The sequence below is a fragment of the Camelina sativa genome, chromosome 14 (genome assembly GCF_030686135.1).
Source record: "Camelina sativa cultivar CO46 ecotype springtype chromosome 14, ASM3068613v1".
In the NCBI taxonomy this organism is placed as follows: domain Eukaryota; kingdom Viridiplantae; phylum Streptophyta; class Magnoliopsida; order Brassicales; family Brassicaceae; genus Camelina; species Camelina sativa.
This window is the reverse complement of record NC_141893.1, coordinates 14205547-14233071: the sequence shown is the minus strand read 5'-3', so window position 1 is coordinate 14233071 and position 27525 is coordinate 14205547. Positions and strand designations below refer to the sequence as shown.

Sequence of the window (27525 nt, the reverse complement as noted above, 5' to 3'; positions counted from 1 at the left end):
GTTCGCGGATGTTACAATTCTCCCCCACCAACATAGATTCGTCCTCGAATCTCGACCAACCATCAGTCAAGGCCTCCTGTACAACCGTCTCCACGGTCCACATTCCTCTGACCGTTCTACGAAAGGTCACCTCTAGGCGATAGACTCACGCTGCAAGCATTATTTGCTCTCGACTTTTGGACTTTCCTTTACCCATAGACCTAAACCTTTGGTTTTTATTGGCTCCTCATCAGACCGAAGTTTGCATGCCATGATATTGGCTCCTCATCGGGCCAAAACCCGCATGCCATAATATATAAGGAAGTCCAATACTTGTCTCTCGGGTTGCCACCCTACAACGCGCCCCCGGATCGTCATCCGAAGTCGATATACCAGCCATACTCCCAATCCACAAAGTCTTAGAATATGACGGTACTAGGAGAACTAAGTTCCTCAAGAGTCGCGAGCAAACAATTCTGAACACGTCTGAGTCCTATCCCTATCCAGGTGTCCTTCCCGTGGTTCGCGTAAGATAACACAATGTCCTACCAACCACATATCCCCTCACTGGAATACTTCATGACCACACAAGGATCATACACATGCCGCAAGGGCCGCCACAAAGGCCAAACAAATGTCCTAAACAGGACCGCCACCAAGGCCAAACAAATGTCCTAACAGGACCGTCACAAAGGCTAAACAAATGTCCTAAACAGGACCGCCACAAAGGCCAAACAAATGTCCTAAACAGGACCGCCACCAAGGCCACTCGTCCCGAAGGACCGTCACAAAGACCATCTGTTCCGAAGGACCGTCACAAAGGCCATCTGTCCCGAAGGACTGTCACAAAGACCATCTGTCCCGAAGGACCATCACAAAGACCACCTGTCCCGAAGGACCGCCAAAACAGGCACTCTGGCTAAACAGACCGCCACAAAGGCCACACAATTGGCTAAACAGCCCGCCACAAAGGCCACACATTTGGCTAAACAGCCCGCCACAAAGGCCACACAATTGGCTAAACAGCCCACTACAAAGGCCACACAATTGGCTAAATAGCGCGCCACAAATGCCACACAATGTCTCAAAAGTCCGCCACGAAGGCCACACTAGCCACTCCAAGGCTCACAACCACTAAAAATGGACAAATTCTAACACACATAAAACTTTCCATTTTTAGCACTTCCCACTTCTGGAAACTTTCCATGTATAGAAACTTCTGTTCCAGGAAACCTTCCCTCAAACACCGCCTCACGGAAATTTCGTATACCGAGCACCACCTCATCTTGTTACTTAGTCGCACAACCAACCACCCCTAAGTGACCAAGTAAAACAAGAGAGATGGGCTGAAATACTCCTTTCCCGCTCCAGCCACGGACTACAACTGGGACCAGGCTAGACAAGTTCAAGTTGCGGCTTGCTTCTCTTACCACTTCTTAAACCTTGCCTTCATCCTTGCCTCAGGCTCCCAAGTCTGCTCCTCAACACCATCACAGTCCCAAAGGACTCTCATCAAAAGAATTTTTTTCTTCCGAAATTCCTTGATCCTCCTCCCGAGAACCCTCACTGGTCTCGCCTCCAAAGTCATGTTAGGCTGAAGATCCTCAGGAATCTTAACCAACAACTGATCATCCTCACGGAGACACTTCCAACATAGACACATGAAAAACCTTATGGAATGCTCGCATAACATCAGGTAACTCCATTCTATATGCCACTGGTCCAACTCGCTCAATCACTCTGAACGGACCCATATACCTTGGACTCCACTTAGTCTTAGTCAATGACCTGTTCGGACCCCGCAACATTGCAATCTTGTAGTACACTCTATCTCCCATCTGAAACTCAAGATCTCTCCTCCTCCTATCGGCATAACTCCTCTGCCGATCCTGAGCTTCCTGAAAAAAATATGCTCGTACATGCTCCTCTCTCCCCACCTGAGTCCAGCATAACGGTGTACGACACGGCCTCCCATACAAAGCCTCATAAGGTGCCATCCCGATACTCGCTCGGTAATTGTTGTTGTAAGCAAACTCTACCAAGCTCAAGTGATCTGCCCAATGGCCACCCCAATCCAACACACACATCCCAAATCCTCCAACGTCTGGATCGTCCTGTCTGACTGTCCATCTGTCTCGGGATGATAAGTTGTACTCATATGCACCTTAGTGCCCACCGAAGTGAACTTGGAATCCGTATCAGACACAATGCTTGCTGGCACCCATGCAACCTAACTATCTCCTTCACATACTTCTTAGCCAAGACCGCTGCTCCATCAGTCTTCTTAATGGCCAGAAAATGTGCCGACTTAGTCAACCGGTCCACAATGACCCAAATCGCATCAAACGTCCTGGACACTGCCAGACCTACCACGAAGCCCAGAGTAATCATATCCCACTTCCACTCCGGAATGGGAAGACTCTTCAGCAAACCACTGGGTACCTGATGCTCAGCCTTCACCAGCTGACACACATCGCACCTCGCAATCCAACTAGCCACGTCCTTCTTCATCCCGACCCAGTGATATTACTTCTTGAGATCACGGTACATCTTAGTCGCTCCTGGATTAATAGAGAACATGCTCGCATGAGCCTCCCTCAGGATCTCCTGCCTCAACTCCTCATCCTTAAGCACACAAATCCGCCCATGCACCAAAATAATACATTAGCCGAAACATGATACTCATAATCAACATCCTTTGAGGCACTCACCAGCCCCAAATCCTTCTCCTGAGCCAACCGCACTCTGCTCAACAGATCTGCTTTATCATCTGCCACCAAACCCAACGGTTCCTGTGAAACAGCACACAGACTCAACGCACTGATCTCTCCTACCAAAGACTCCATATTCTGCTCCTAAGCCGAAGCCGCCCGCTTCTGCCTCAAAGCATCAGCAACCAAGTTAGTCTTACCAGGGTGATAGGCTATCTCCAAATCATAATCCGCCACCAGCTCCATCTACCGCCTCTGCCTCAAATTCAGCTCGGGCTGAGTGAATATATACTTCAGGCTCTTATGATCTGTAAACACCTTTGCACCATAAAGATAAGATCTCCAAATCTTCAGGGCAAAAACTACAACATCCATCTCCAAGTCATGAGTACGATAGTTGTCCTCATGCTTCCGCAACTGCTGAGAAGCATAGGCAATCACCCTCCCATGCTGCATCAACACACACCCCTAACCAACTCTGGATGCATCTGTATAAACCACATAGGGTTCTCCCTGCTCAGGCAAAGCCAACACTGGAGCAGTAGTCAACATCTCCTTCAGGCTTGCAAAGCCTTCCTCACACTCCTGTGACCAAACAAAAGGAACATCCTTACCTGTCAACTTAGTCATAGGACGTGCTCTGCTCGCAAACCCCTACACAAACCTCCTGTAGTAACCTGCCAACCCAAGAAAACTCCTGATCTCCATGGCATTCTGCGGTCTAGGCCAATCCTTGATAGCCTAAATCTTCTTTGGATCTACAGAAACCCCATCTGCAGACACAATATGACCCAGAAATCCAATCTCACACTGCCAAAAACTGCACTTGCTCAACTTAGCAAACAACTTCTGCTCACGCAGCTTCTCCAGAACTGCTCTCAAATGCATTGCATGTTCCTAAGGACTCTTAGCATATACTAGGATATCGTCGATGAAAATGACGACAGACACGTCCAGAAACTCCTGAAACACTCTGTTCATCAATCTCATAAACGCAGCTGGTACGTTAGTCAACCCAAACGGCATCACCACAAACTCAAAATGCCCATACCTCATCCTGAAAGCAGTCTTCCTCACATCTGCCTCATCTATCGGTATCTGATGATAACCCGACGCCAGATCGATCTTGGAGAACCAAGTAGCACCTCTCAACTGATCCAACAACTCATCGATCCTCGAAAGAGGGTACTTGTTCTTCACAGTGACCCGGTTGAGACCCCTGTAATCAATACACAAGCGGAAACTCCCATCCTTCTTTTTAACAAATAACACCAGCGCTCCCACGGTGATACTCTAAGACGGATGAATCCCTTGCTCAACAAATCTTCTAGCTGCTTCTTCAGCTCTGCCATCTCTGCTGGAGCCATCCTTTTAGGAGCCTTGGATAACGGTGTCGTCCCTGGTTCCAGTTCAATCGTAAAAGGATCAGACCGAGATGGTGGTAATCCCTGCAATGACTGGAACACATCCTCAAACTCCTCCACAACCTGGATCCCGCTAACTGTGCACTTCCCCAGTGACTCTGGCATAGACCCTCCCACCAAATCAAACATAACATGGGACTTAAACCCTCCCACCAACAAGGTCCCTACACAAAACTCATGTGTTGAGAACCTAACACTTTATCACTGGACAACATAAAATCTGAACTTACTAAGAATTCACAAAGACAAAGTACCAGAAATTATACTTGTGATCGCCCCAGCACTGGTTCCACCAGTCTCTGCAGTCATGTAAACCCGTGGCGCCTGCTCAATCCGTGCCACTTGCTGCCCTCCCGGCTGCATCTGCTGCAACGCTGGCACTGCAACCGGCTGAAACTTAGGACACAAGGGCCTGATGTGTCCTAGCTCCCTGCAATGGTAGCATACACGAACTGCTGCCGCTAGAGCACTCCTCTTGGGACAGCTAGCAATCTTGTGATCCTTGCCCCCACACCCGAAACCACTCGGACCACCCGGCCTCTGCGTAGCCTCCCATCTCCTCTTGGTTCCCTATGCAGGCTTGCTACCCTTGCTAGAACCTCCCTGATGTTGAGCCTTACCATGCTGAACTGTTGGGCTAGCCGCCATTGAGTGTGCCCGGATATCCTCTTCAATCCCTGCTGCAGTCTCAACCAGCTCTGCACGCGTAGCATAACTCCGCCCTCTACAGTGAATCCTCAAGTCATCACGTAGGGCCCTCAAAAACCTCCTGATCTGAGTCTCCTCAGACTCCATATCCCGACCCCCATACCTCAGGAGTCGGCTGAACTCCAAGTCAAGCTCCCGCACTGACCGAGTCCCCTGAGCTAGCTGAAGGAACTGCACCTCCAACCTATCTAGTGCCTCTCTAGGGAAATACTTGCGGTTGAACTTCAAGACGAAGTCAGCCCAAGACATCTCCCTCCGCACTCTCCTGGCAGCCACAGAACTCGACCACAACTGAGCATCACCAGTCAAATGGTGGACCCCAATGTCCACCCAAAACTCCTCTGTACATCTCAGAGTATGGAAGTTACGTTCCACACTCGTCCTCCACGCATCCGCATCGGTAGTATTAGTACCTCCCAAAAACCGCTCGGTACCATTACGGCCCATCTCTGTCAGCATGCTGACATAACGAGAATGAACCCCCACATCCGCAGCCACTGGCTGCCGCTTCTCCGCCACCACTGGTAGAACTACCAGAGCCTGAGCCGGTGCTACTGGCGTTAAGCGCGCTATCAATTGTGCCAGCAAACCCGCAAGGTCGACACCCGGGACTCTACCCACTGGGACTCCCACACATGGGGCACTAACATCACCGTCTACTGGAGCATCAACACCGCCCCCTCCGGCCACACTCATGGAATCCCCCTGGATACCCTGCGACTCGCCGACACCCTCTGCTGTCACACTCTGGTCCGCAGTCTTACTAACCGTTGGGACTCTGCCCCTACCACGTCCGCGTCTATGACCACGTCCGCATCCACGACTACGACCAGCAACCGCATCCTCTCTAACCATCTGCAATACCATGAACAGAAGGCTAAGCACACAATTAACATAACACAAAAACAACAACTCACCGTGGAATCACTTTGTAGGCTCGAAGAAGATGTTCTAGGACTCCATGCCACACACAATTGACTAACTCACATAATCAATCAAGACATGCAATCCCAAACATCACAACAGAAACCTAGTGAACCCAAACCTAGAACCGTAAGGGCTATGATACCAAACTGAAACGACTTGACCCGTTTTTTTAAAAAAATAAGAAAATAATAAATAATAAATAATAATAATAATAATAATAATAATAATAATATTAAATTACAACTAGTGGTCCCATATCTACTAGCCACCTAACCACAACCACAATCATACAACGGAAATAACCAATATCAATAACCAATAATATTCCAATAATACTTATCCAATATTCTAATCATAACCATTCCAATATCAAAACAACAAGAACCAAGGAACCAACAACCTAGCAAGTTCTAAAGACCCAACTCTAGCAACTTAACAATGTCAAACAACATCCAATAAAGTCCTTAAAACATCCTCCTCTTCATTGCCTTGATTCCACGATCACACTTTGCGTTTACCTGCACTACAAACACAAATTGTAATGCATGAGTATTTTATAAACACTCAATAAGGCAATCCTCTCATCTAATGGGCTATACACATAAGCAATAGAGACATCTAACCATCAATAATCAATCAGCAATCAACAATAACAAACCAGGACTCAGCATCGACCGACACCAACATGCATCGACCGACACCAGATGGAGGTTGCGTTGACCGACGCAAGATCTGCATCGACCAATGCTCCCATTGCATCGACTGACGCATGCTCGACATAACACGAAAACCCTAGATTTTACACGTCGTCCTCGCATTTGCATCGACCAACGCACAAAGTGCATCGACCGATGCAATACCGAGCATCGTCTTCCCCCGAAACTTCTCGCCGGATCTTCGTTCCGACAACCACAAAACTCGATCCCAAGCCACAAGAAAGCTTCCTAACGTCCCCAAATAACCATCTAACAAGCCTAACAACACAAAACAAGCAAATCAGAGAGATTTCTAGCTTAGATAAGTCATGGTCCTGCACTTACCTTCGCCACAGAAGATTCTAAACCACAAACAAGCAGGAAGACGCTCCTAGGAAGCTCCTACAACGATCTCAGCTACAGATCTCTACAGAAACGCCTCCAAACTCCCAAAAACTCACCAAGAACACTTAGAACTCTTTTCCTCTCTTCTTCCTCTCTGAAAACGGCTAAACTCGTCGAATGAGACAAAAACATGACTTAAGGATTTTCCCTAACCCAAAACGCAACGTTTAACTTAAACTCGTCCGCAGAAAAACAACTTTGCATCGATCGATGCAATTCCTAAACCGAGATTCCGGTTCTCGGATGTAACATGATTAAAAAGATTAAAGTTTTATGCAAAAAAGATAATATATTTGACGTTTGGGCTTTAAGTGTTTCATCATCGGCTAAATAGTTTTAAATCAAGTATTAGATGTTGTTATCAATATAAATTTAAAAAGAGTGAAAAAATAGAAGTTATTATTTTTTATGTTTTAGCTAAATTTCTTATAAATTAAATGGAGTGAGTATATGTTATTTTATCATAAAACTGATGATGAGCCAACAATCAATTTCATGCATTCATATATTACGAATAAATCATATATTTCGTAAAATACATATTGCAAATAAGGGACTTGTACTCCAATATCTTAAGGCCAACAAGCTGCATTTATCGCTTGTGTTCATGATTAATTTTAGAAAATTTAAAGTTGATTGGTCTTTAAAGACTCATGAAATGTCACTAAACACATAGATAATCATAAAACGATATATCTTTGTCAGTAAAGATAATTCTCGAATAAGAATTAATAATCAGGAAACCAAGGTGCATTTATAGCTTGTATTCTTGATCCATCTTATAAATTTCAAGTCGATTGATCTTGACGTGGTTAACGGTTCGTAAAACGTCACAAGATAAATAACAAGGCATATCGATGAACATGAACCAATCTATCTTTTTCAAAAAAGATGATTCTCGAATTAGAAAGAAGAAACAGCAAAACAAGCTTCATTTATAGCTTGTGTTCTTGGTTGTGTTTATGTTCCCTTTCTAGCAGCACATGAGTAGTTCATTCTCCATCCTTTATTCACCATATCATTTTCATCATTCATATTCAAAGCTCCATTTTCCTTGATCTTATCTCCATTACACAAATGAAAAATATATAAAAATATTGGAAGAGTAACTAGGATGAGTTAAAGGAAATGAGAATATCAAATTTGTTTGCATAAAATCTATTTTGTAGATACTATTGGGTGGGGCACACATCTGAAATATTATTTGAAAACAAAACAAAATATATATATTGAAGATATTTGAATGGTATGAAAAAAGTGGTTTGAGGATGATAGATTTTTAATTTTACCAAAGAAAATGGATAGAATTTTAAACAATATTTTCTGTAATGCCATAGCAAACTTTCCTTTTTTAGCTCAAACACATGCATTGTTGTAATTGGGAATGGGATGGTGAAACATGTGACAGCCATAGTTTATTTAGGTGGTACTTCATTTTAAACAAATGAAGTGAGTTGTGTACGTAAATTATGTTTACAGAAGAACTATTCCATTGATCATAATAAACTAATTAATACAGTCAAAAGGGAACATAGATGACCGAAATTTAGATCTTAGCAAGTCGAGAGATACAGTAGTAAAATCGAAGCAATCAAAGCCATCCAATCCTAGAACTAGCTAGAAGATGGAGGAAACCAGTAAGGGTCCACAATATTATTCAGTGCACCTCTGGGAGCTCGAAAAGCAGAGACATCTCTGGTGGTAAGATCGTAGATACCTATGCCAAAGCCAACAAAATAGATGGAGTTTGGCTTAAGGCCAGGAAAAGAGCTTGCGGGGACGCAAAAAGCCTCGCTCTTTGAGACAAAGATGCAGATATCTCCAATGTCATCAGTGTAACACATGAATCTTCCTTCTGTAGTCTTCTCTTCTCTAAACACCATGAACCGCTGCGTTTCATAGGTGATTTTACTCGAATAAGCCAAACAGCCCTTGGCGTACCTGCATGCAAACACCAATGATCAATGGTTCAGCAATAATGTAGTACGGTAGTAGCTATAGATCAGTATTATTATACCATTTGACGAGGAAACGTTCATCTCCGGAGGGTGACTCCACAAAGCGTTCTGTCCTACAAGAAGAAGGAAACATCTCCGAGATCTCCGAGTCATACTTAAACGACTCTGGAAAGTTTCGGAACTTCAACTCATGGAACTCAGGCTTGTCGGCTTTGTCGAAGTGAAGATCGTAGGATAACAAGTGATGGCCTCCAGGACCAGGCAAGTAGAACATCCGATCTCTCTTGGAATACGTCAGATTCGAGGTTGGAAAGTAGTCAAAAGGTGTCTGGAACTTAGTCCAACGCAAGTCACGACGGGGCCTACAGAAACTGATCTGGTCACCCAATGACTTGATGCCAACAACCCAGTCTTCATCATCATCAGGACAACAGGACATTGCCACGTTCCAGATCACATCAGTTTGGCAAGCGAGCAGAGGGTTAAGCGGAGGCAGAGTCAAGAGTTTGGGGTTTGGTTTGCAATTCCATGGGTTCAAAAAGTCGGTGAGGAGTACACAACGGTCTTGTGGGTCAGAGTGAACTCCCTATCCCTTGGAAACTCCGATCCATTTGGCTATAACGATTTCTTCTGGAATTGCTTTGTCCGTAAGCTTGAGTAACTCTTGTTTCGCAGGGTCGTACAAATCTACTTCTCCGTTGCTGATGCCTTCCGACGGGGGTCCTGCACTGACAGTAAGAGACAGATACGGACCGGTCGTGGAAGATGAAAACGAACGAACGCTCCTCTTGTGAATCTGCCATGTTTAAGCAAACATAAATGTAAATCCTCAATTCTCTAAAGAATAGATCTATAGCTCAACCCTCCGTTAGCGTAATAGAGTAGAAAAGTAAACCATCTAAAATCTAAGAAAATACAATCGAAAGAAATTAGAAAATTGAACAAAAAAACAAGGAAGATCTTACAAGGGGAGAGAGCTTGGAGAGAAGGCGAGACATATTTGAAGATAACAACACCAAGAAAGAAAACCAAAGTTAAGTTGATGTATCTGTGGAGTCTCTACCATATATCTTCTCTTACCTTAAAAGAGATATATATGCGTGGATAGCAAGCTTTTTATTTTCTTTTCTGGTGTAATTTTCGTTTTTGGAATCTTGCCAAAGCCAAGGCAGTCGCTACTAGAACAGAGACAATAATAATGCTTTTTTTTTTCAATTTTCTAAATTTTGTTGCTTTTTCTTTGTATCTCTTTGTAACCCATTGCGTACTCGGTACTCATTACCGAGCCCCACTCTCAGTTCTTACAAAAGTTACAATAACTTTGTTGACAGAATCATCTACAAGTACATTAATAATTCTGAGCCAACCATATTTCACACATCTCTCTATCTAAAAACTTACATATGGGGACTCTAGTAAGTGTTGAGTCTAAACTTATTAGTATGTATGTTTTTATAACGATGTAATGTATAATTAGGACTCTAGGAGACTCGTTAAATGTACTATATTGACAACACGAAAAATTAAAATTCAATATAAACAGTTAAAATTTGAAGCGTTGCAGTTGAAAGAGAGTTTTAAGAAATAATCATGTGGAGTTATGGCTTTGGAGATGTGAGCTTTCTCTTTGGAAATTCTTTGATCTCTATATGTATCTAGTATATATTTTTTGTTTTTTGCTAACTAGTATCTAGTAATACTCTCTCGCTTCACAAAGCCATGTCATACACTATATCAGCTTAAGAAAGAGCAAAAATAATAAATAATTGTGTGTTTTCATATTATAAATTTATAACACATGAGGATTATTATGGAAGTATTCAACCTATCATAGAAATTATATATATGTTTTCTGTCTTGGTCAAAATGGTGTTCTCTATGCTGCAATAACGTGCATATAAATTAAATCTGTAAGTTGCAGTTGGAATATCAAATCCTGACATGCTGCTGATGAATCTTTTTGTTATAACAGTAAAAGGATTAAGTTGTAGAAATGTGTAACTAGAGAATCCAGGTTCACTCTGGTTTAAATTGTAGTCTTCATGTCTCTGCTTTCTTTTTTTCTTTTATTGAAAATGCAAAAATTAAAAGGTACCGATTAAGCCATACAGTTTTGAAAGATAAATGAGAGAGTAGAGATTACATAAATGTTTATGAGTCATGGACTACTGGATTCCATATACATGCTTTAAACTTGACAAGGTGGAGTAATCTCGGTTGGGGTTCATTCAAGGAATATAAATTTATTAGAGTAATCTCGGTTGGGGTTCATTCAAGGAATATAAATTTATTCAAACAAGGGGAACACAAAAGCTAATATAGGATCCGGAATTGTGAAAAATTTGTTATGAAATTTACGATGCAAAAGCTTGATAAATACGTGACACACGGAATATCCTTACACAAATATTTCAAATTTGTAACAATTATTCCAAAATACCAAATGATCTTGACAATTCAAATTGGTAAAACAGGACAGACAATAACAGCAATGAAGCAAGGATCGATCGAGCACTAGGGAGAAAACGGAGGAAGCCAGTACGGGCAGTAGGGAATTTTTGCTGGTGTACCTAGGGGATATTCATAGCACCAGAAGGTACTGTTGCTCATATTGAACGTCGCTAACAAACGTCCATGTAAAAAGATGGAGTTACGGTGGAGTCCAGGACAAGAGCTCGCCTCGACGCAGAAATCTTCTCCCTTTGAAATGAAAATGCACAAATCTCCTATGTCCTCTGTGTAAACCATGTTTTTCCTCCCATCTTGTGTGTACTCCTCTCTAAACACCATTAGAGTCGGTGCTTTGAACCCTTCAGGAGTGTATTCTGAGTACCTGCAGCCGAGAATACCTAAACGTGTTTATTTTTTGATTCAGGGAAGATCCTTTATATAAAATATCTGTATGATGTACCATTTGACAAGGAAACTTTCGCCCGAAGGTGACTCCACCCAGTGATCCTCCCTGCAGTAGGAATCCAACTGCTTCCGTCGGGAACGTGGCATGCTTGGAAGGTTGTGAAAAACCAACTCATGGAACTTAGGCTTCTTGTCTTCCTTGAAGTTGAGATCCCAGGAGCATAAGTAGTTGCCTCCAGGAGCAAGCAAATAGAACCTTTGGTCTTTCTTGGAATACATAAGTTTTGAGCTATCCCATGACTCAAAAGGTGCTAGGATGTTAGTCCAACGGAGGTCACGACGGGGCCTGCAGAGACTCAGCTGTCTACCCAAGAACTTGATGCCAACGACCCAATCTTGGTCGTCTTGATCAGGAGGAGAAGAGGACATGGCCACGTTGCACACGACTTCGGTTTGGCCATTGTACATTGAAGTAAAAAAAGGTAGGTGAATGATCTCTGGTTTTGACTTGGAAGCGTAAGGGTTTAGAAAGTCGCTGATAAGTACCGACCGATCTCTTCTATCGGAGAAAAGTCCCCATCTATGGGAAGCTCCCACCAACTGCGCGTCATAAAGCTCAATGGGATATGTTTTGTCTGTTCTGACTAACTCGGAATTTACTAGGTTGAACAACATGACTTGTCCGAGGTTGCCGCCGTCCGGTGAGGGTTCCATCATGCTGCAAATCGAAACATATGGGCCGGTCGTGGAGGATGAAAATGAACGAACGATTCTACTGCTCTTGTGAATCTGCCATGCTAAACACACAGAGATTAAGACCAATCAAAGTAAATGAAGCATCTTCTTCTCTAACTAAGCTTAGATCTATAACTCAACCCTCCGATCCTTATCTAATCTAGTGTAATAAAGTAGAAAAGTAAACCATCTAAAATCTAAGAAAATACAGCAAAAGAAATTAGAAAATTGAACAAAAAACAAGCAAGAGCGTACGAGGGGAGAGAGCTTGGAGAGAAGCCGAGACATTATTGCAGATAACAACACCAAGAAACCAAAAGTTCTTGTGGAGTCTCTACCATATATCTTCTCTTACCTTAAAAGAGAGATAGAGGCGTGGCTAGCAAGCTTTTGTTTCCTTTTTCGTGAAATTTTCGTTTTTGGAATCTTGCCAAAGACAAGGTAGTGCTGCTAGAACAGAGACAATAATTATGCTTTTCCAGGTTTTCTATATTTTTTTGCTTTTTTCTTTGTATCTCTTTGTAACCCATTGCGTACTTGGTACTCATTACCGAGCCCCACTCACAGTTCTTACAAAAGTTACAATAACTTTGTTGACAGAATCATCTACAAGTACATTAACAATAAACCATAAATTCAGCCTACCATATTTCATACATCTCTCTATCTGTTTTTTTTTTGTGCAAACATCTCTTTATCTAAAAACTTACATATTTAACCTTTTGGGAGGGGATGGGGGTAGGAAAGCTTAAAAATACCTCATTTAATTTTATTTTGGACAAATAATGCATGTTCTTTTTTTATTAGAAAAATAATACCTCATTTAATTAATTAAAGCTGATTAATATTTCAACTTTTAAATGTTGTAAGTTTAATACTTGACACGTGTATAATTATTATAAAATTACGATTTTGCCCTTAAAATTCTATTTGTGTTAATTAAAACAAAAGAACAGGTGTTATACTATCTTTGATCTCAAAATTTCAAAATGAGCCTTGTGTGTGATCATTAGTCCTAGGCTCCCAGCTAGTGCTTTTGTGTTCTAGTGTGAAATGTGGATTATCAATTTTAAATATCATATCTAGAATTCTAGACACATGTAACATAAATAAAATAACCGATATTAGAATGTTCGTTTTCTTGGCATTAAGCGATTATACATTTCTTTTCTTTTTCTTTACAACGGACCAAATAGAGCATTTATAAGTAACAATTATCCTTTTCACATTCTTAAATTAATTTTATACTACTTGCTAGTCGTCTCATGTCCAAGTTTTAACAATTCTACGACTGTCAAAATAGTCGTCTCATGTCCAAGTTTTTAAAACAGTATGTACTCTATAAGTAAAAAAAGCTCTGACTTTTATAATTTATACTAGCCCACTAGCTAGTAGCAATTAAAATTAAACGAAGGGAATCCAATTAGACGAAACTCGTGATTGTGATCTGGTCTGTCTAGCTATTGAACCCTTGGATGAAGTCTTCGACTCGTTTTTTTTTTAACTTCTCGTTCGACATATCTTTGAAAACTCTTCAGATTCTTTTTCAATATTCTCCCACTTCTCTGGAACAAACCTTTAACTAAAAGAAAAATCAGAGGAAAAGTTTAATTAGTTGATTCAAGAAAAGAAAATTTTGAAAGGAAAAATAAAATTAATCTCACTATCTTCTACTACTGTATATTTTTACCGCTTTCAAGCCTTCTTTAGCAGTAAATGTTAATGCATCTATATTAACATTTTCACAACAGTTTGATAAAGAAAGCTTGAAATTGAGACTTATAAACATTTTCACAATACAGTAGAATCTCTATAAATTAATATTCTTTAAATTAATACTCGCTATAAATTAATAAATTTTTCCAGTCTCGAGTTGGACCGGTGTAAAAAATGACACAATTCGATAAAATAATAAGATAATATTTTTTTAAAAATCTTAAGTAAAAATATAGTCCCATCAATATTATAAATTAATAATGATATAAACTATATATATATATATAAATCTATGAAAATTTAGTGAATTATGACTCTATTGTTGTTTGCCTATTTTTTAATTTGCATTCTTGTTGGAGCTCTTCTATAATCTTTTTCATTGCATCAAAAACTTTTTGTGTTGTTTTCTCAAATTTTATCCAAAATTTATGGAGCGTCTTTCACGCGATAGTTGCTTTTTTACGTGTAATTGGTTATAAAGATACCGTAATATCTTCTTTGACTTCATCAGTAACCATAGTTTCTTCTAAAGTATAAACTTTTAAACATTTATCATTTTCACTTTGATAATCTAGTAAACTATTGACATAAATCATATTACGATAGCCAAAATTATAAATTAAGAAATATAAAAGTGTGAATTATAACAAAAAATATCTTTTTTTAATCGAAAATATTCAAAACTATGAAAATGAAATTCTCTTCATAAATTAATATTTTATTAATTTATCAATAAATTAATAATTATTAATTTATCGATAAATTAAAACCTCTATAAATTAATAAAATATCATGGTCCCGATTTTATTAATTTATAGAGGTTTTACCGTAGTTTGATAAAGAAGGCTTGAAGTTGAAACTTATTTGCAAATAATGTCATTGATATTTATTCATTTTAAAATCAAATTAATAAAAATAATTTTGGTAACGATAACACATTCCTAAAATCATCGCAAGAATCTTTACCATATCTTTACAATAATCGATTTCAACATATAAAGTTATGAGAAGCCTATAAATCAGCTATAATCGATTTTGTATGTCCTTAATTACTCACAAATTTAATTTAAATTAGAAACAAATTTGAATATAGAAACAAATTAATTTCGGTAATATATATACACATTCTTGGGTGTGGATCATCAACATGATTAGCGTTTGATTTGAATATAGGAGATTAATATTACTTTTTTTAAAACAACACCAATATTAGGCATGTACAATTAAACTGATTTAATAAAAATTGGTATTATGCAATCTTAATAGTTATTAATAAACTCCAACAAAATCTGCAAATTCCAAAAAAATGTGAATTCCAATAAAGAAATGTTTTACACATTTAAACTTTATAAGAATTATAAATATTTTAACTTTATATGAATTATAAATATTTTAACTTTATATGAATTATAAATATACTATATTGAGTTAATCTCAGAATTATAAATGTTTTTTGACTGAGAAAAAAATGTGTCATTTATAGAGTTAAGATGTCAAATACATATTTATCATGTATTGAGTAAATAAAATTTATTCATATATAATTAATATCAACAATGTTACTAACTTTGTGAATAAAACTAAATTTGTGTAAATACAGATTTTTGCAATTTAACATATGCACAATACTAAAACAGCAACAATATTTTATGGAAATTTTTATTTGTTCACGTGTCCAAACCTAGACCAAAAATAATTATAAGTATGTGATGGAAATTAGGGTTAATATTAGTATAATTATATGTTTTTGCGGGTTGGTTTAAAAACAGAAGCAAAATATCTTAAAACTTAATCTTATATAAAAAGAGTTATAAACCAACATTAATCCGCTCTATCACTCTCATATACAGAACTAGTTAATTGTTTTTTTTTTTCAATAACTAATAGGTTCTATGCAAAACTAACTAATTTTCAAATTAGTGGATAATGTTTAAATAAATATTATATGAACTACAAAGTGTATTATACATATTTACAGATGTTTACTTTCACAACCAACTAATTTTAATTGATTAAATTCCAAAATAAAAGAATTATGATTAATTAAATTCTAAATTAAAATAATAATTTGTATATAGATAAAGCAAATAAATTACAAATATCTCAATATTATTATAAATTTTTTTTAATATATATATATATATATATTGTCAACTTTCAAAAATATATATTTGATCCAACATAATATTTTTTAATAAATTATATAAAATATATATTAAAAATATATATATATAATCCGGTAATATACGGCAGATTAAAATCTAGTAATCCATTATTCTACAACATTATGACTTCTAGATCTATAATTTAATATCATAATAAGTCTTTTCCAATAACTAAGAAAAGAAACTTAAAACAATAAAGTGCAATATTAGTTACCCTTGACTAATGATGCATAGTGACACATTCGTAATTAGATCAGAGCTAGAGCATAAACTCGTATGTGTTTCGGTATTTCGATTCGGCTGTCAATAAATATTTTGCACAAGGATCGTCATTTGGATGTTTGGAACTTGATCAAAAGGTGATTTTCATCCCTAAAATCAGTCGATGCTTAAACGACTGAACGAACACTTAATTATCTAACACTAGCCACGTTGCAGATGCATCAGCAAGATAGTTGTGTTTAGTAGTCGTTAGATAATTAACACTAGCCACGTTGCAGATGCATCAGCAAGATAGTTGTGCTTTAGTAGTCGTGTAAATTTCAGTCCAATCCGTGTCATCACCTTAGTCTTCCCTATAATTATTATACTATACTATAATTAGATATTTCTAATGAAGTTAAGTTATATGATTGACGTGGTGAGACTGAGATGCATCTCCCTTCTTACAAATATATAAAAGATTTCTAAAAAACATTGTCGTCTTCGATTACATATATATTTTGAACCTAATGTTTTTTATTATAGTTAATCTTCACATATATCATGTCTGTTTCTTTTGCTGTTTTCTAAGACCTATGTAAATGATCATAAATAAGTCTCTCCATATAAAACTAGAGGTTGAAACATTAATTGGTAGTACTAGACCATACTATATACATACGATAAAATTGATTCGTGCTAAAATTGAGCGAGAGAAGTGACTAAGCTACTTTATATTTAGGATAAGCTTCTATGTGATACATAAACCACTTTATTTAGGTTTAACTTCTATGTGATACATACCATATACAAAATTATTACAGTATGTAGTTAATTTGTTGCCTGCCAATTTTCGAGGAAAGTGACTTCTCGTTGAACTCGTTTTCGAAGATCAACTTATATAAATAAACTTTTTTATTTTTTGACAAAAAAATAAACTTTTTTATTTGTTAACAAAAAAAAAGAGAAAATAGCTGTCGGAAGCATATAGAGTATATTTATTGGTAATAAAACTAAAGAACTTCTGAGAGTATCAGTTCACAATCACATTATAAAGACTTCGCACTTCCAATATAATTAAAACTCTGACAGTCTTAGTTGCATGCTTACGTACAAACTACAAAGATCCTTAAAATGTGCAAGTTGGCTGTCTTTTTTTTTTTCGGGTTTAAAGTTGGCTCTGTCTTTGTAATAAAAGACCTCACAGTTTCTCTCTGCATCACATCTTATAGTATCTTCGACTCAACCATTAAGTTGTAATATCTCTAAAATATTGTAACCTGAGTCTGCTAAATTATACATACTAATTAGGAACCAAACAAATTTAGACTATATTGCATTCCATAAAAATATCTACAATGCATAGTCCATAAATTTTTAAAAATAATATAAACGTTATAGTCCATAAAAAATATTATAGTATCTACAGATCAGTTTGAACTGAAACCTAATAATTTTAGGTTATTGAAATATATATATATATATATATATATGTAGATGATACGTAAAGACCTACCTACAAGATGATTAATAATTTTCATAAAAAATTTAGAACACATGAATCTACGATATCCTTAATCATGTAGTTGATTTGGTGCCATACTATGAGAATAATTATCGAAACTCTCTACGTCTAAGCTACGGCAAAAAGATTAAATATACATATATATATATATATATATATATATATATGTTAAAAGGGAATACTAACAAGTAACAATTACTAGATGAAACACAAATTTAATACTATATCTTAAAAGAAAAGGTAAAAAATAATAATTATAATAAAGCAAAATGAAATCAAATAATAAAACAAAGAATCTCTGTAATTAATAGATTGATGGTGACAAAAAACAAATCTCTGTAAATCTCTATACCTCTCTCTTCTCTGTTGCAGAGCTTTAACCCTCGTTGCTCTATTTATATTTTCCTTCTTCTCATACCTCTCACTCGCAGAAGTTATTCCTGTCTTATTCATCTATCTCCCTATCTCTCTGAAGGAGTCCCAGCCCAAGGCAATTACTTTTTTTTTGTTAAAGAGCGTCCTATATGATCGTGACGGGGAGAAATGAATTGTGCTTCAATGAATCAACCCCTTGGTTGGTGGGTTTTTTCGATAACCCCCCCCCCCCCCTCCACTCAACCCACACTTACTCATCTACACTACACTTGTTTCACGCTTCTTCTTCTACTTCTTCTACGTTTCATCCTTCTTTCACTTTTCAACATGGCCGGTGCATTCAGCAAAAATGCCGCCAAATTAGCCGAAAGACTTCGCGTTCCGACAAACAGTCACAACCATGGTGAAAGAGCATCCGTTCCAGAAGGATCAATGCATCGAGCTTGAGTTAGCACGTGGTGTGGCAAGGGCAATGGGTGTTAGGGAGGATTCTGTGGCGATGGTTGAGCTTCACAACAACTGGAATTCAGCAGAGTTCATTCACAGTGTCACTACTCCCATGCCTCCACCACCCAAGAAGGGCATGCCCCAAGACCCTCCTGTCACCACAAGCACCATCTTCAAAGTTGTTGCCGAGAGTGGGAAGCTCAGGGTGTGCTACGTCACTCTTGACGAAAACAACATGCCCGTGGGAAGGGAAGTCTTTTAAAGTACTGTGGAAGATTTCCAGATATTTTTATAACTTAATATTTTTTTAACATTGTAATAGAATCTAAAAGGTACCGATTCTTCTAATTTCCGTTCTTCTGTTCACCACGTTAGCATCAGGTGCTTCTTTAGTCGTGTGGAAACAACATGACGATAAGATGGTTAATTATCGTGATCCTCGCAATCACTAAATCTAAATCTTAAGAGAAGTAATCTGAATAATGGAGAGTCATATTCATAATAAGAAATACGTGCGAATGCAAGGCTTTTCCATCCATATATGATGGAGATTAATGTTGAATACCAAGAACGATTAATCATTAAATTTTACTAAGGATGATTATGGCTTTTATTTTAAATATGCTGCATGTGAGACGAGTCATCTCATAGCACGATATTGTTTTTATTTGTTTTGGGAAGTAAAATGATCTTCAATATTATTATATAGGAAAAGTAAGTGTATCACACACTAATTTTAGAGATTTCATGATATAATATAGTTGAAGGAGTAATTTAAAATTCAATTTTTAAAAAATCAAATCCGTGAAAAAATCCCATATTACGATCTAGAGAGGATAATAACAAACTAGGGGTAAAATAATTATTAAATAAATGTATATATTGTTAGTTTTTTTTATACAAAACTTTCTTTCATTAGAACAAAGCCGGTGGTAGTTTTTAGTGGGTTGCTATTAAAGTTATTGGATCAAAAATAATTCAAAAACAAAAAGAAAAGCCCAAAAACATGAGAATCGATACTCAAGTGAGCATCCAAAGAACGGTTGAAGTAACCCTATGTGGCCTCTTCTGATTGGATGTATCTCAAAATATAAAAGACCAAAAAAAACAATTTCTCATTTTTTTCCTTTTCTTTTGCTGACTCTTTCTCTCTCTCTTTCTCTTCTCGACGACGGAGAAATGATTCAATCCTTCCTCAGTTTCGATCGATTCAATCGACAAAACAGTTTTTCCGGGCTAAAGAGGTGAGTGTTTGCCCTGATAACGATTTCTGTTCGGTTTTGGTTACAAGGATTATTAATCTCGAATTCTCGATCCGACGATTCGAGCCTGACAGCAATCGATCTCTGGTTCCAGGGGTTATTAATTTCGATCCGACGAGTAGGACAGCGAGGGGACGGCGATGGGACGGCAAGGGGCACCGGAAAGGTTAGTTTTCATTGTTCAATCAAAATAGGGATTGTCAATGGTCATGCAAAAAAAATCTGAGTTTTAGGTTTGGTTTCGTAGGTGAGATACGATTCAGAGGTGATGGAACACCAAGATTGAATCAGAGGACGATTCAGATTGAACTACATCACCTCGGATTGCCGGAGAGATTGTGTCTTCTTCTCTCTTTCTCCCTCCTCCACGGTTTACTTCCCAACTTTGCTTGTTCTATTCCTGAATTCTGTAAAATATTTTTATTTCTCTTATATGTAATATAAGTAATTAATATTACTTATTTTTCAATTTAAAATTATTTAAATTTAAAAATTAATAAACAATAATTTTAATGATTGAAAAACCTATGTGGGTTACTCTAGTAGAAGGAAGAATTATATAAGTACTTAATGGGTAGTTTTGATTTGATTAATTTAATTGTGAGTAACCCATATGGGTTACTCCACTGGCCTTGCTCTAGGCACTCTTTTAACAGGATCCATCAACGAAGTGTGTAAAATTACAATTGGCGTGGGTACCAAGCTTTTCTTTCATATTTTCATTCTTGGTGATATTTTTTTTTGTTTTTGGATTCTTTTCAAATCAAGCTAGCCAAGGTCGCTCTTTTCCTCTTATCTTTTTTGTTACCGTGTGGTCCAGTCACAATTGTTAGCAAATCTATAAATAACTCTCTTGACAGAATAAACAGGTACATATACCATAAATTGTTAGCCAACAATATATCATACGTATCTCTATCTTTCTTAATTATTGGTTTTAACAAACATCTCTATCTTGAACTTAACTCGATGAAAACGTTATATTTTAAATCTTTATGTTAACATTAGACTTAAACAATTATTGTTTTTCTTTTCCAACACCACACTTATAGAACTAGTTTTCTTTAAAATTACTTTCAAAATTTGGTTAACTAGTATAATTTACTTATACACACTTCATAAATGGATTCTTAAACTTAAAAATTATAAATAATAATAAATGAATTTTTATAAACTACTCTACTTTAGTTGATAACTATTAGAAAAACAAAAAATTGTGAGCATTACTTATATAAGAATGGACGAGCTAGAATTGCATGAATAAGGGTAATTTCTCCACTTATACTTCTTCTTATTAATAAAAAAGATATTGGCATAGATGTATCTTTTAAAAACAAAAATGTGGGAAATAAGAAAGATAGAAATCTTTTACTAGTAGTTTATAAGGGAAATTCTCATACGTTCAGCCAGTAGAATTTAAGAGAAGCAAATTTTTGTGAAAATGCATTATCAATATTCAATATATTGACAGTAGAGAGTAGAAGATGTATACATATTTAAGAGCTCTGTTATATATTATGACAATGTTGTTTTTATTTTTCTCTTAAATGATATTCAAACAAGCAAATAGCCTTGCTCTTTATACATCTTCAGATTAGGAATTATTGGTAAAGGAGAAGGCTTACAACCTAACATACCATTGTGAGAGAACAGCTCTAATGCATACTTGCGTTGACATAAAGAGATGCCATTGGAATTTCGAGCAATTTCCAGACTCAAGAAGTACTTCAGGGGACCCAAATCCCATAGCTTAAACAGTTGTTTCAAAACCACTGTCAGCTTAGTAGCCTCAATTTCTGTAGTACTGGCAATAACAATATTATCAACATACACCAAAACTGCAACAAAATCATCTCCACCAACTGGTTTGACAAACAAATTCTGATCACCATGGCCTTTAGTGAATCCAAGACCCAATAACGAAGAAGAAAATCGTTTATACCACTACCGAGATGCCTGTTTAAGACCATAAATCGATTTAAAGAGCTTACAAACAGCATTCTTAGGGAGAGTGATACCTTTTCGTTCAGCATATCCTTCAGGTAGCTTCATGTAAATTTCTTCTTCCAATTCTCCATTAAGAAACACATTCGAGACATCAAGCTGGGTAAGAATCCATTTCTTTGAAGCAGAGATCTTGAGTAACAGCTTGATAGTTGACATTTTAGCAACTGGAGAGAACGTTTCTGTATAGTCCAACCCTTCCTTCTGAGTAAAACCCTTGGCCACCAACCTTGCCTTATATCGTTCAAGACTACCATCTGCCAAAAACTTCAATGTAAAAACCCATTTGCATCCTACAACTTTCTTACCTGGAGGCAAAGTAGTAACCATCCAAGTATTTGTTGCCTCCATTGCACCAATCTCTGTATCAACCGCTCCACACCATTCTTTTGATTCATGTGCCTCATCATAAGTTGTGGGAATAGGAATATTTGTGATGTGATTGATGTAAGAGAGATGAGAGGGTGAAATATTTGAATAAGAAAGAGAATCTGAAATAGGATATTTAATATGTGAATGGAGAGAATAACAATGATAATCCTGTAAATGAGTAGGAGTTTTTTTTTGTTTTCTTAGAAATTTGTGGTGGAAGATCAGAAATTTGTGAAGGGAAAGAAATTTGAGGAGCTGGAGAAGGAACAGATGGAGTAGAAGTCAGATTACCTGAAGGCACAGAATCAGAATGTGTGAAGAACTTCAATGATGTGTCATTCTCTGGTTCTGTATTCATGGGAAACACTTCTTCATGGAAAATGACATTCCTGGAAATGAATATTTTATTACTTTCCAAGTCCATGAGTTTGTATCCCTTATAACCTACAGGATAACCAAAAAACAAACAAGCTTTAGACCGAGGCATGAACTTGGTTCTCTGTTTAGGTGAAGTAGAACCATAGCACAAGCAACCAAAGGTCTTCAATTGATCATAAACAGGAGATTATCCAGTGAGAACTTCATACAGTGTTTTGTTTAAGAGAAGCTGTGAAGGAGTTCTATTGATGAGAAATACTGCAGTCAATATAGAATCTCCCCAAAACTGCAGAGGGAGCTTCGATTGAAACATAAGTGCAAGAGCCACATTGAGAATGTGCTGGTGCTTGCGTTCAACCACAGAGTTCTGCTCTGGTTTCTCTGGACAAGAATGGAAAACTTGAATCCCCTTTTCATGATAGAAACTTGTGAAATTCAATTATGGTGCATTATCTGATCTAACAGCTTTAACTCTGACATTGTACTGGTTCTCAACCATTTTAATAAACCCATGGAAAACTGTAAGAAATTCTGATTTATTTCTTAGCAAATATACCCAAGTTGCTCTTGAATGATCATCCACAATAGTCATAAAATATCTAAATCCTTCAATAGTATCAACTGAGAAAGGTCCCCAAATATCAATATGTAATAACTCAAAGTTTGAATCACAAATGTTATTTGGAGAAGGATAAGACAGTTTTCTCTGTTTTGCAAGGTGACAAAATATGACAATAAGCTATGCATTTATTCTTATGTCTAGTAGTGCCTAAAGACTGAGAAATGACATCCAATCTACTGAAAGCAGGATGCCCTAATCTTCTATGCCACATACTGACATCAACTACTGCATTGACTGAGACTTCCAGATCTTCATCGTCCAATACATAGAGGTTCGCCACTCTTCTACCCTTTCCAATTGTCAATTCCTTGGTAAGATCCTAGATTTCACAAGAACAGGGATCAAATATAACTCGCAAACCAAGAGAACTAATATTGATGAGGTTCAGGCAAAATTCCGGGAAAAACAACGCATTCTGAAGAGTAATGTAACTGTTAATCCTAACTGAACCAACTCCATTGATCTTGACTATTGAGCCTGTTGAAAAATTCACGTAACTCACGATAGAAGTATTCATATCCGAGAATAAGTTTCTATCATGAGAGACATTATGAGTAGCCCCAGAGTCTATCACCCATGTCTTAGGTGTAACCGTGGTTTTAGCTACAGTCAAGATACCAATAAAACAGTAGGTAGAGGGTGAAAAATCAATACCAGTATACTCAGGGTTGGAAGAGGAACTAGCTTCCTTAGATCCTTGAATGCCCTAAGTCTGCAACTGTGAACTGAATAGAGCAATGAACTGTTGGAGCTGATCCTTACTGAGATTTCCAATCATGCTTTTCATAGTAGGAGAGTCTGAATGAGACTTGACTGAAGGTGGATTAGGATTAGCCAAAGTCACTTGTGCTGCTACAGGCTATGGTGTAACAGGTTTGTTAGCATTCTTGTTCTTTTAAACAAAACCTGGTGGAAAACCATGCTTCTTGTAGCACCGTTCTGCAATGTGACCAACCCGATTACAGAAAGAACATATTGGTCTGCCTTTGTGAGGACCATTTTGAACGTAGCAGACTGTAGGATCAAGTCCAGAGGAATCCACTTCTGAAACTTGAAAAGCAGAAGGAGCAACATTCAAGTTGGGGAATCTTTTTTGACTATCATCTTGATCAAGAATCTTATAAACTTCTGCCAAACTTGGGAGAAACTTCTTCATAATGATCTGTTTCCGAATGATGGCATAAGACTCATTTAATCCAGCAAGAAACTTGACTATTTTAGCTCTCTCTGCCTTCTGTTGCAGACGATCAGCTTTACCACAAATACAGGGTTCATCAATTTCTTCTGTGGTCTCCACAGTACTCCTAAGTGTCTTCAACTTTGTGTAATATGCCATCAAATACATAGAACCTTGACGAAGATCTTGTATCCCTTGAGTGATGTTAAAAGTCCTAGGCAAATTACTCATGTGAAAACGACTGTATAGATCACGCCATATATTAGAAGCATCTTTCATTCGTAGAATGTTCCGGTAGATCTCAGGTGATACAGAGTTCAACAACCATTATTTAACCATGCTGTTGCAACAAGACCATAGAGGGAAGCGGTTACGATTCATCAAGACGAGGTAAGCTACCATCAATAAAACCTTGTTTCCTTTTTGAATCTAACGCAATACGCATAGCAGCATCTCAATCATCATAGTTTGTACCATCTAAGCGAATAGCAACGAGAATCAAACCTGGATGATCAGCGCTATGCATAGAGAACGGAGAAGGAGCTGGATCGGGAAATCCTGATGAGATTATTGCTCGCGAAGCTCCGGAAGTTTTAGATCTAGCAATCGGAGGAGAGTTCGGAGGAGAATCATCAACATCGGCTGATTTAGACGTCTTCCTAGCAGCGGAACTTGTGCCTGACTTCGCTCGAGTGGGTTTTCGTATGACGTGAGCTGCAACCATGATGAAACGAGATGATCAGAGCTCAAAAACGAAGAACCAGATCGGAATCAGTGGAGATTTGAGCTTCTGAGCTCTGATACCATATCAGAGAGAAAGAGAGGAAAACGTTGAAAAGTTTGTTATTCTTATTCCTTATCCACAAATGATCTGTACAAAGACTTATATATAAGTATATAGTAAATACTAAATATACATTGTTTAAGATAACCAGAGTAAACCGACTAAACCAATCCTCATATCTAATATTTTTCATCTCCCTCTCCCTATTTCTTGCAGAGATCGTCATCATCTGATCACCCAAGGCCAAAAAATATTTAATATTTGTAAGAGCTTCATGATCGTGACTTGGGGAGAAGTAATTGCTCTCATGTGATAAAAATACCATAAATTATTTAATTTCTTCTAGCGTTCTTCTTGAGTGAAGAACTTATTGGGTTGGAGTGGAGTTTTTTTATAATATATATACCCTAAACCACAAGCAAAATAAGACACTGAACTCTCACACTTCTTTCACGTACGCATCTCCTCTTACACGCTTCTCTTCGTTCATCCTCCTCTTTCACGGTTCTCTTCTTTCACCATGTCTTCTTCTTCTTCCACTGCTCTCAAGGCTGCTGCTGTAAAAGCTTTGGAGAGAATCCGCGTTATGAATTCTGTCCGGCCAGAGTTCGTTGGCTTGTTTAAAAGAACAGTTAACGACATAGTATCTAATAATCGCTTCAGCAAAGAGGAGTGCGTTGTCCTTCAACTAGCACGTGGGGTGGCTAAAGCTATGGGTCTTGGGTAGATGTCGTGCAAGTGAAGCGTCTCCACAACGACAGGATATCCTACGAGTTTTTGCACTCAGTAAAGACACTGATGCCTCCACCGCCGAAAAAGGGATGCCCACGGATCCTGCGGTGACCACGACCACATGCTTCATAATCACTGATAAAAGTGCATTCATCGACACCTACTGCAAGAATATTGACGAAGATGGCACCAACATGGGTGGGGAGAATTTCGTAAAGCAGTTCCGACGTCCTCCAACCCCATCTGAATACAACGAGGACGACTAAGCTCGTATGTTTTATCTCCCTAAATTATCCTATGCTTAAGTAGTCATCTTTAGTAATTGTCTTGTCCCTAATTGGCTTTAGACTCTGTGTTTGTTTGTCTCTCCCTATAATTTGTGTTCATGTTGTAATGGGCTTTGACTTTCTAGATCTTTATCAAGTTTTCTTATTAAATATTAATTTATAATAATTCCAAAAATGAAAAGACCAAAACATCATCTCAGAACCTCCCATAACCGAAAATTGACGTAACTAAAAGATTTATGAATGATTTTTATACCGGTTATGTAAGTTTGATATAATTTAGAAAGGCTTGATTTGTTCATTAAACTGATATGAGTATTTATACATAATGGTAAATATATGATAAGGCTAAGTTTCTATTTTAAGATAAATCTAATGTAAATAATACATAAGAGATATATTGAAATATTTCTAATGTATATCTTCTAGATCCTTCTAAAATCTTAACCGTTGATCTTAGTAGATCTACTGTTCTCTTTTGGTAGATCTACGGTTCTCTTGATAAAGTTTTACCAGTTATCACACAAGGCCCATTTTGATCGATAGTAACGGCCCAATTGAAACCATTGATAGACGAGTAGAGAAATCGTTCGTCAGTTGTGTGTTGTTTATCATTTCAAAACTCAATGTTCTGAATTTTTGGCGAGATTATATAATCTTAGTAACTATCTGGACCAACTTAAACCGATAATAAAACCAAGTAACTGATATCCAACTGGTAAAGAAAACTGACAGCCAACCGAACCAAAAGCAAATTCATATACCGAGACAAAGTTTGAATTTCATTGGGTTCATTCATCATCATAATGATATCACAATCTTGGAAAATTAAAATGTCAAGATAAAAGATTTACATACAACATTTTCATCGACTGACTATCTCCAATGGTTTTCCCTATTTCTTTTCTCTATAACAGAGATCTTTATAATAGAAGTGAGTTTTACTCCAACCCACCTCTATTCTCACATCTAAAATAGAGTTCCTCTATTTATAGAGGAACCCTTTGTAGAAAAAAATAGAGTTCCTCTATAAATAGAGGAAAAAATAGCAATCTCTATTTTAGAGGTGAAAATTCACTT

The 27525-nt window shown here is 37.5% G+C and overlaps 1 protein-coding gene and 2 pseudogenes across 3 annotated transcripts; all 3 read right to left on the bottom strand.

Moving 5' to 3' along the window:
- Positions 1 to 8321: 8321 nt before the first annotated feature.
- Positions 8322 to 9612, bottom strand: LOC109128866 (uncharacterized; annotated as a pseudogene). The gene is made up of 2 exons (XR_015580796.1): positions 8867 to 9612; positions 8322 to 8790 (listed from the first exon to the last, which is right to left on the bottom strand). The product of XR_015580796.1 is annotated as an uncharacterized LOC109128866 (transcript).
- A 1526-nt stretch (positions 9613 to 11138) lies between these two features.
- Positions 11139 to 12836, bottom strand: LOC104741616 (uncharacterized). Of its 2 annotated transcripts, none has more exons than XM_087485807.1 (3): positions 12654 to 12836; positions 11719 to 12460; positions 11139 to 11640 (listed from the first exon to the last, which is right to left on the bottom strand). In XM_087485807.1, exons 2-3 carry the CDS (start codon positions 12378 to 12380, stop codon positions 11322 to 11324), a joined length of 981 nt encoding a protein of 326 aa, XP_087341933.1. In that variant the 5' UTR covers positions 12381 to 12460; positions 12654 to 12836; the 3' UTR covers positions 11139 to 11321. The 2 variants fall into 2 exon arrangements, with proteins under 2 accessions (XP_087341933.1, XP_010460804.2); XM_010462502.2 differs by having other exon boundaries at positions 11719 to 12452; positions 12654 to 12801.
- An 11335-nt stretch (positions 12837 to 24171) lies between these two features.
- Positions 24172 to 25366, bottom strand: LOC147928205 (uncharacterized; annotated as a pseudogene).
- Between the last annotated feature and the right edge of the window lie 2159 nt (positions 25367 to 27525).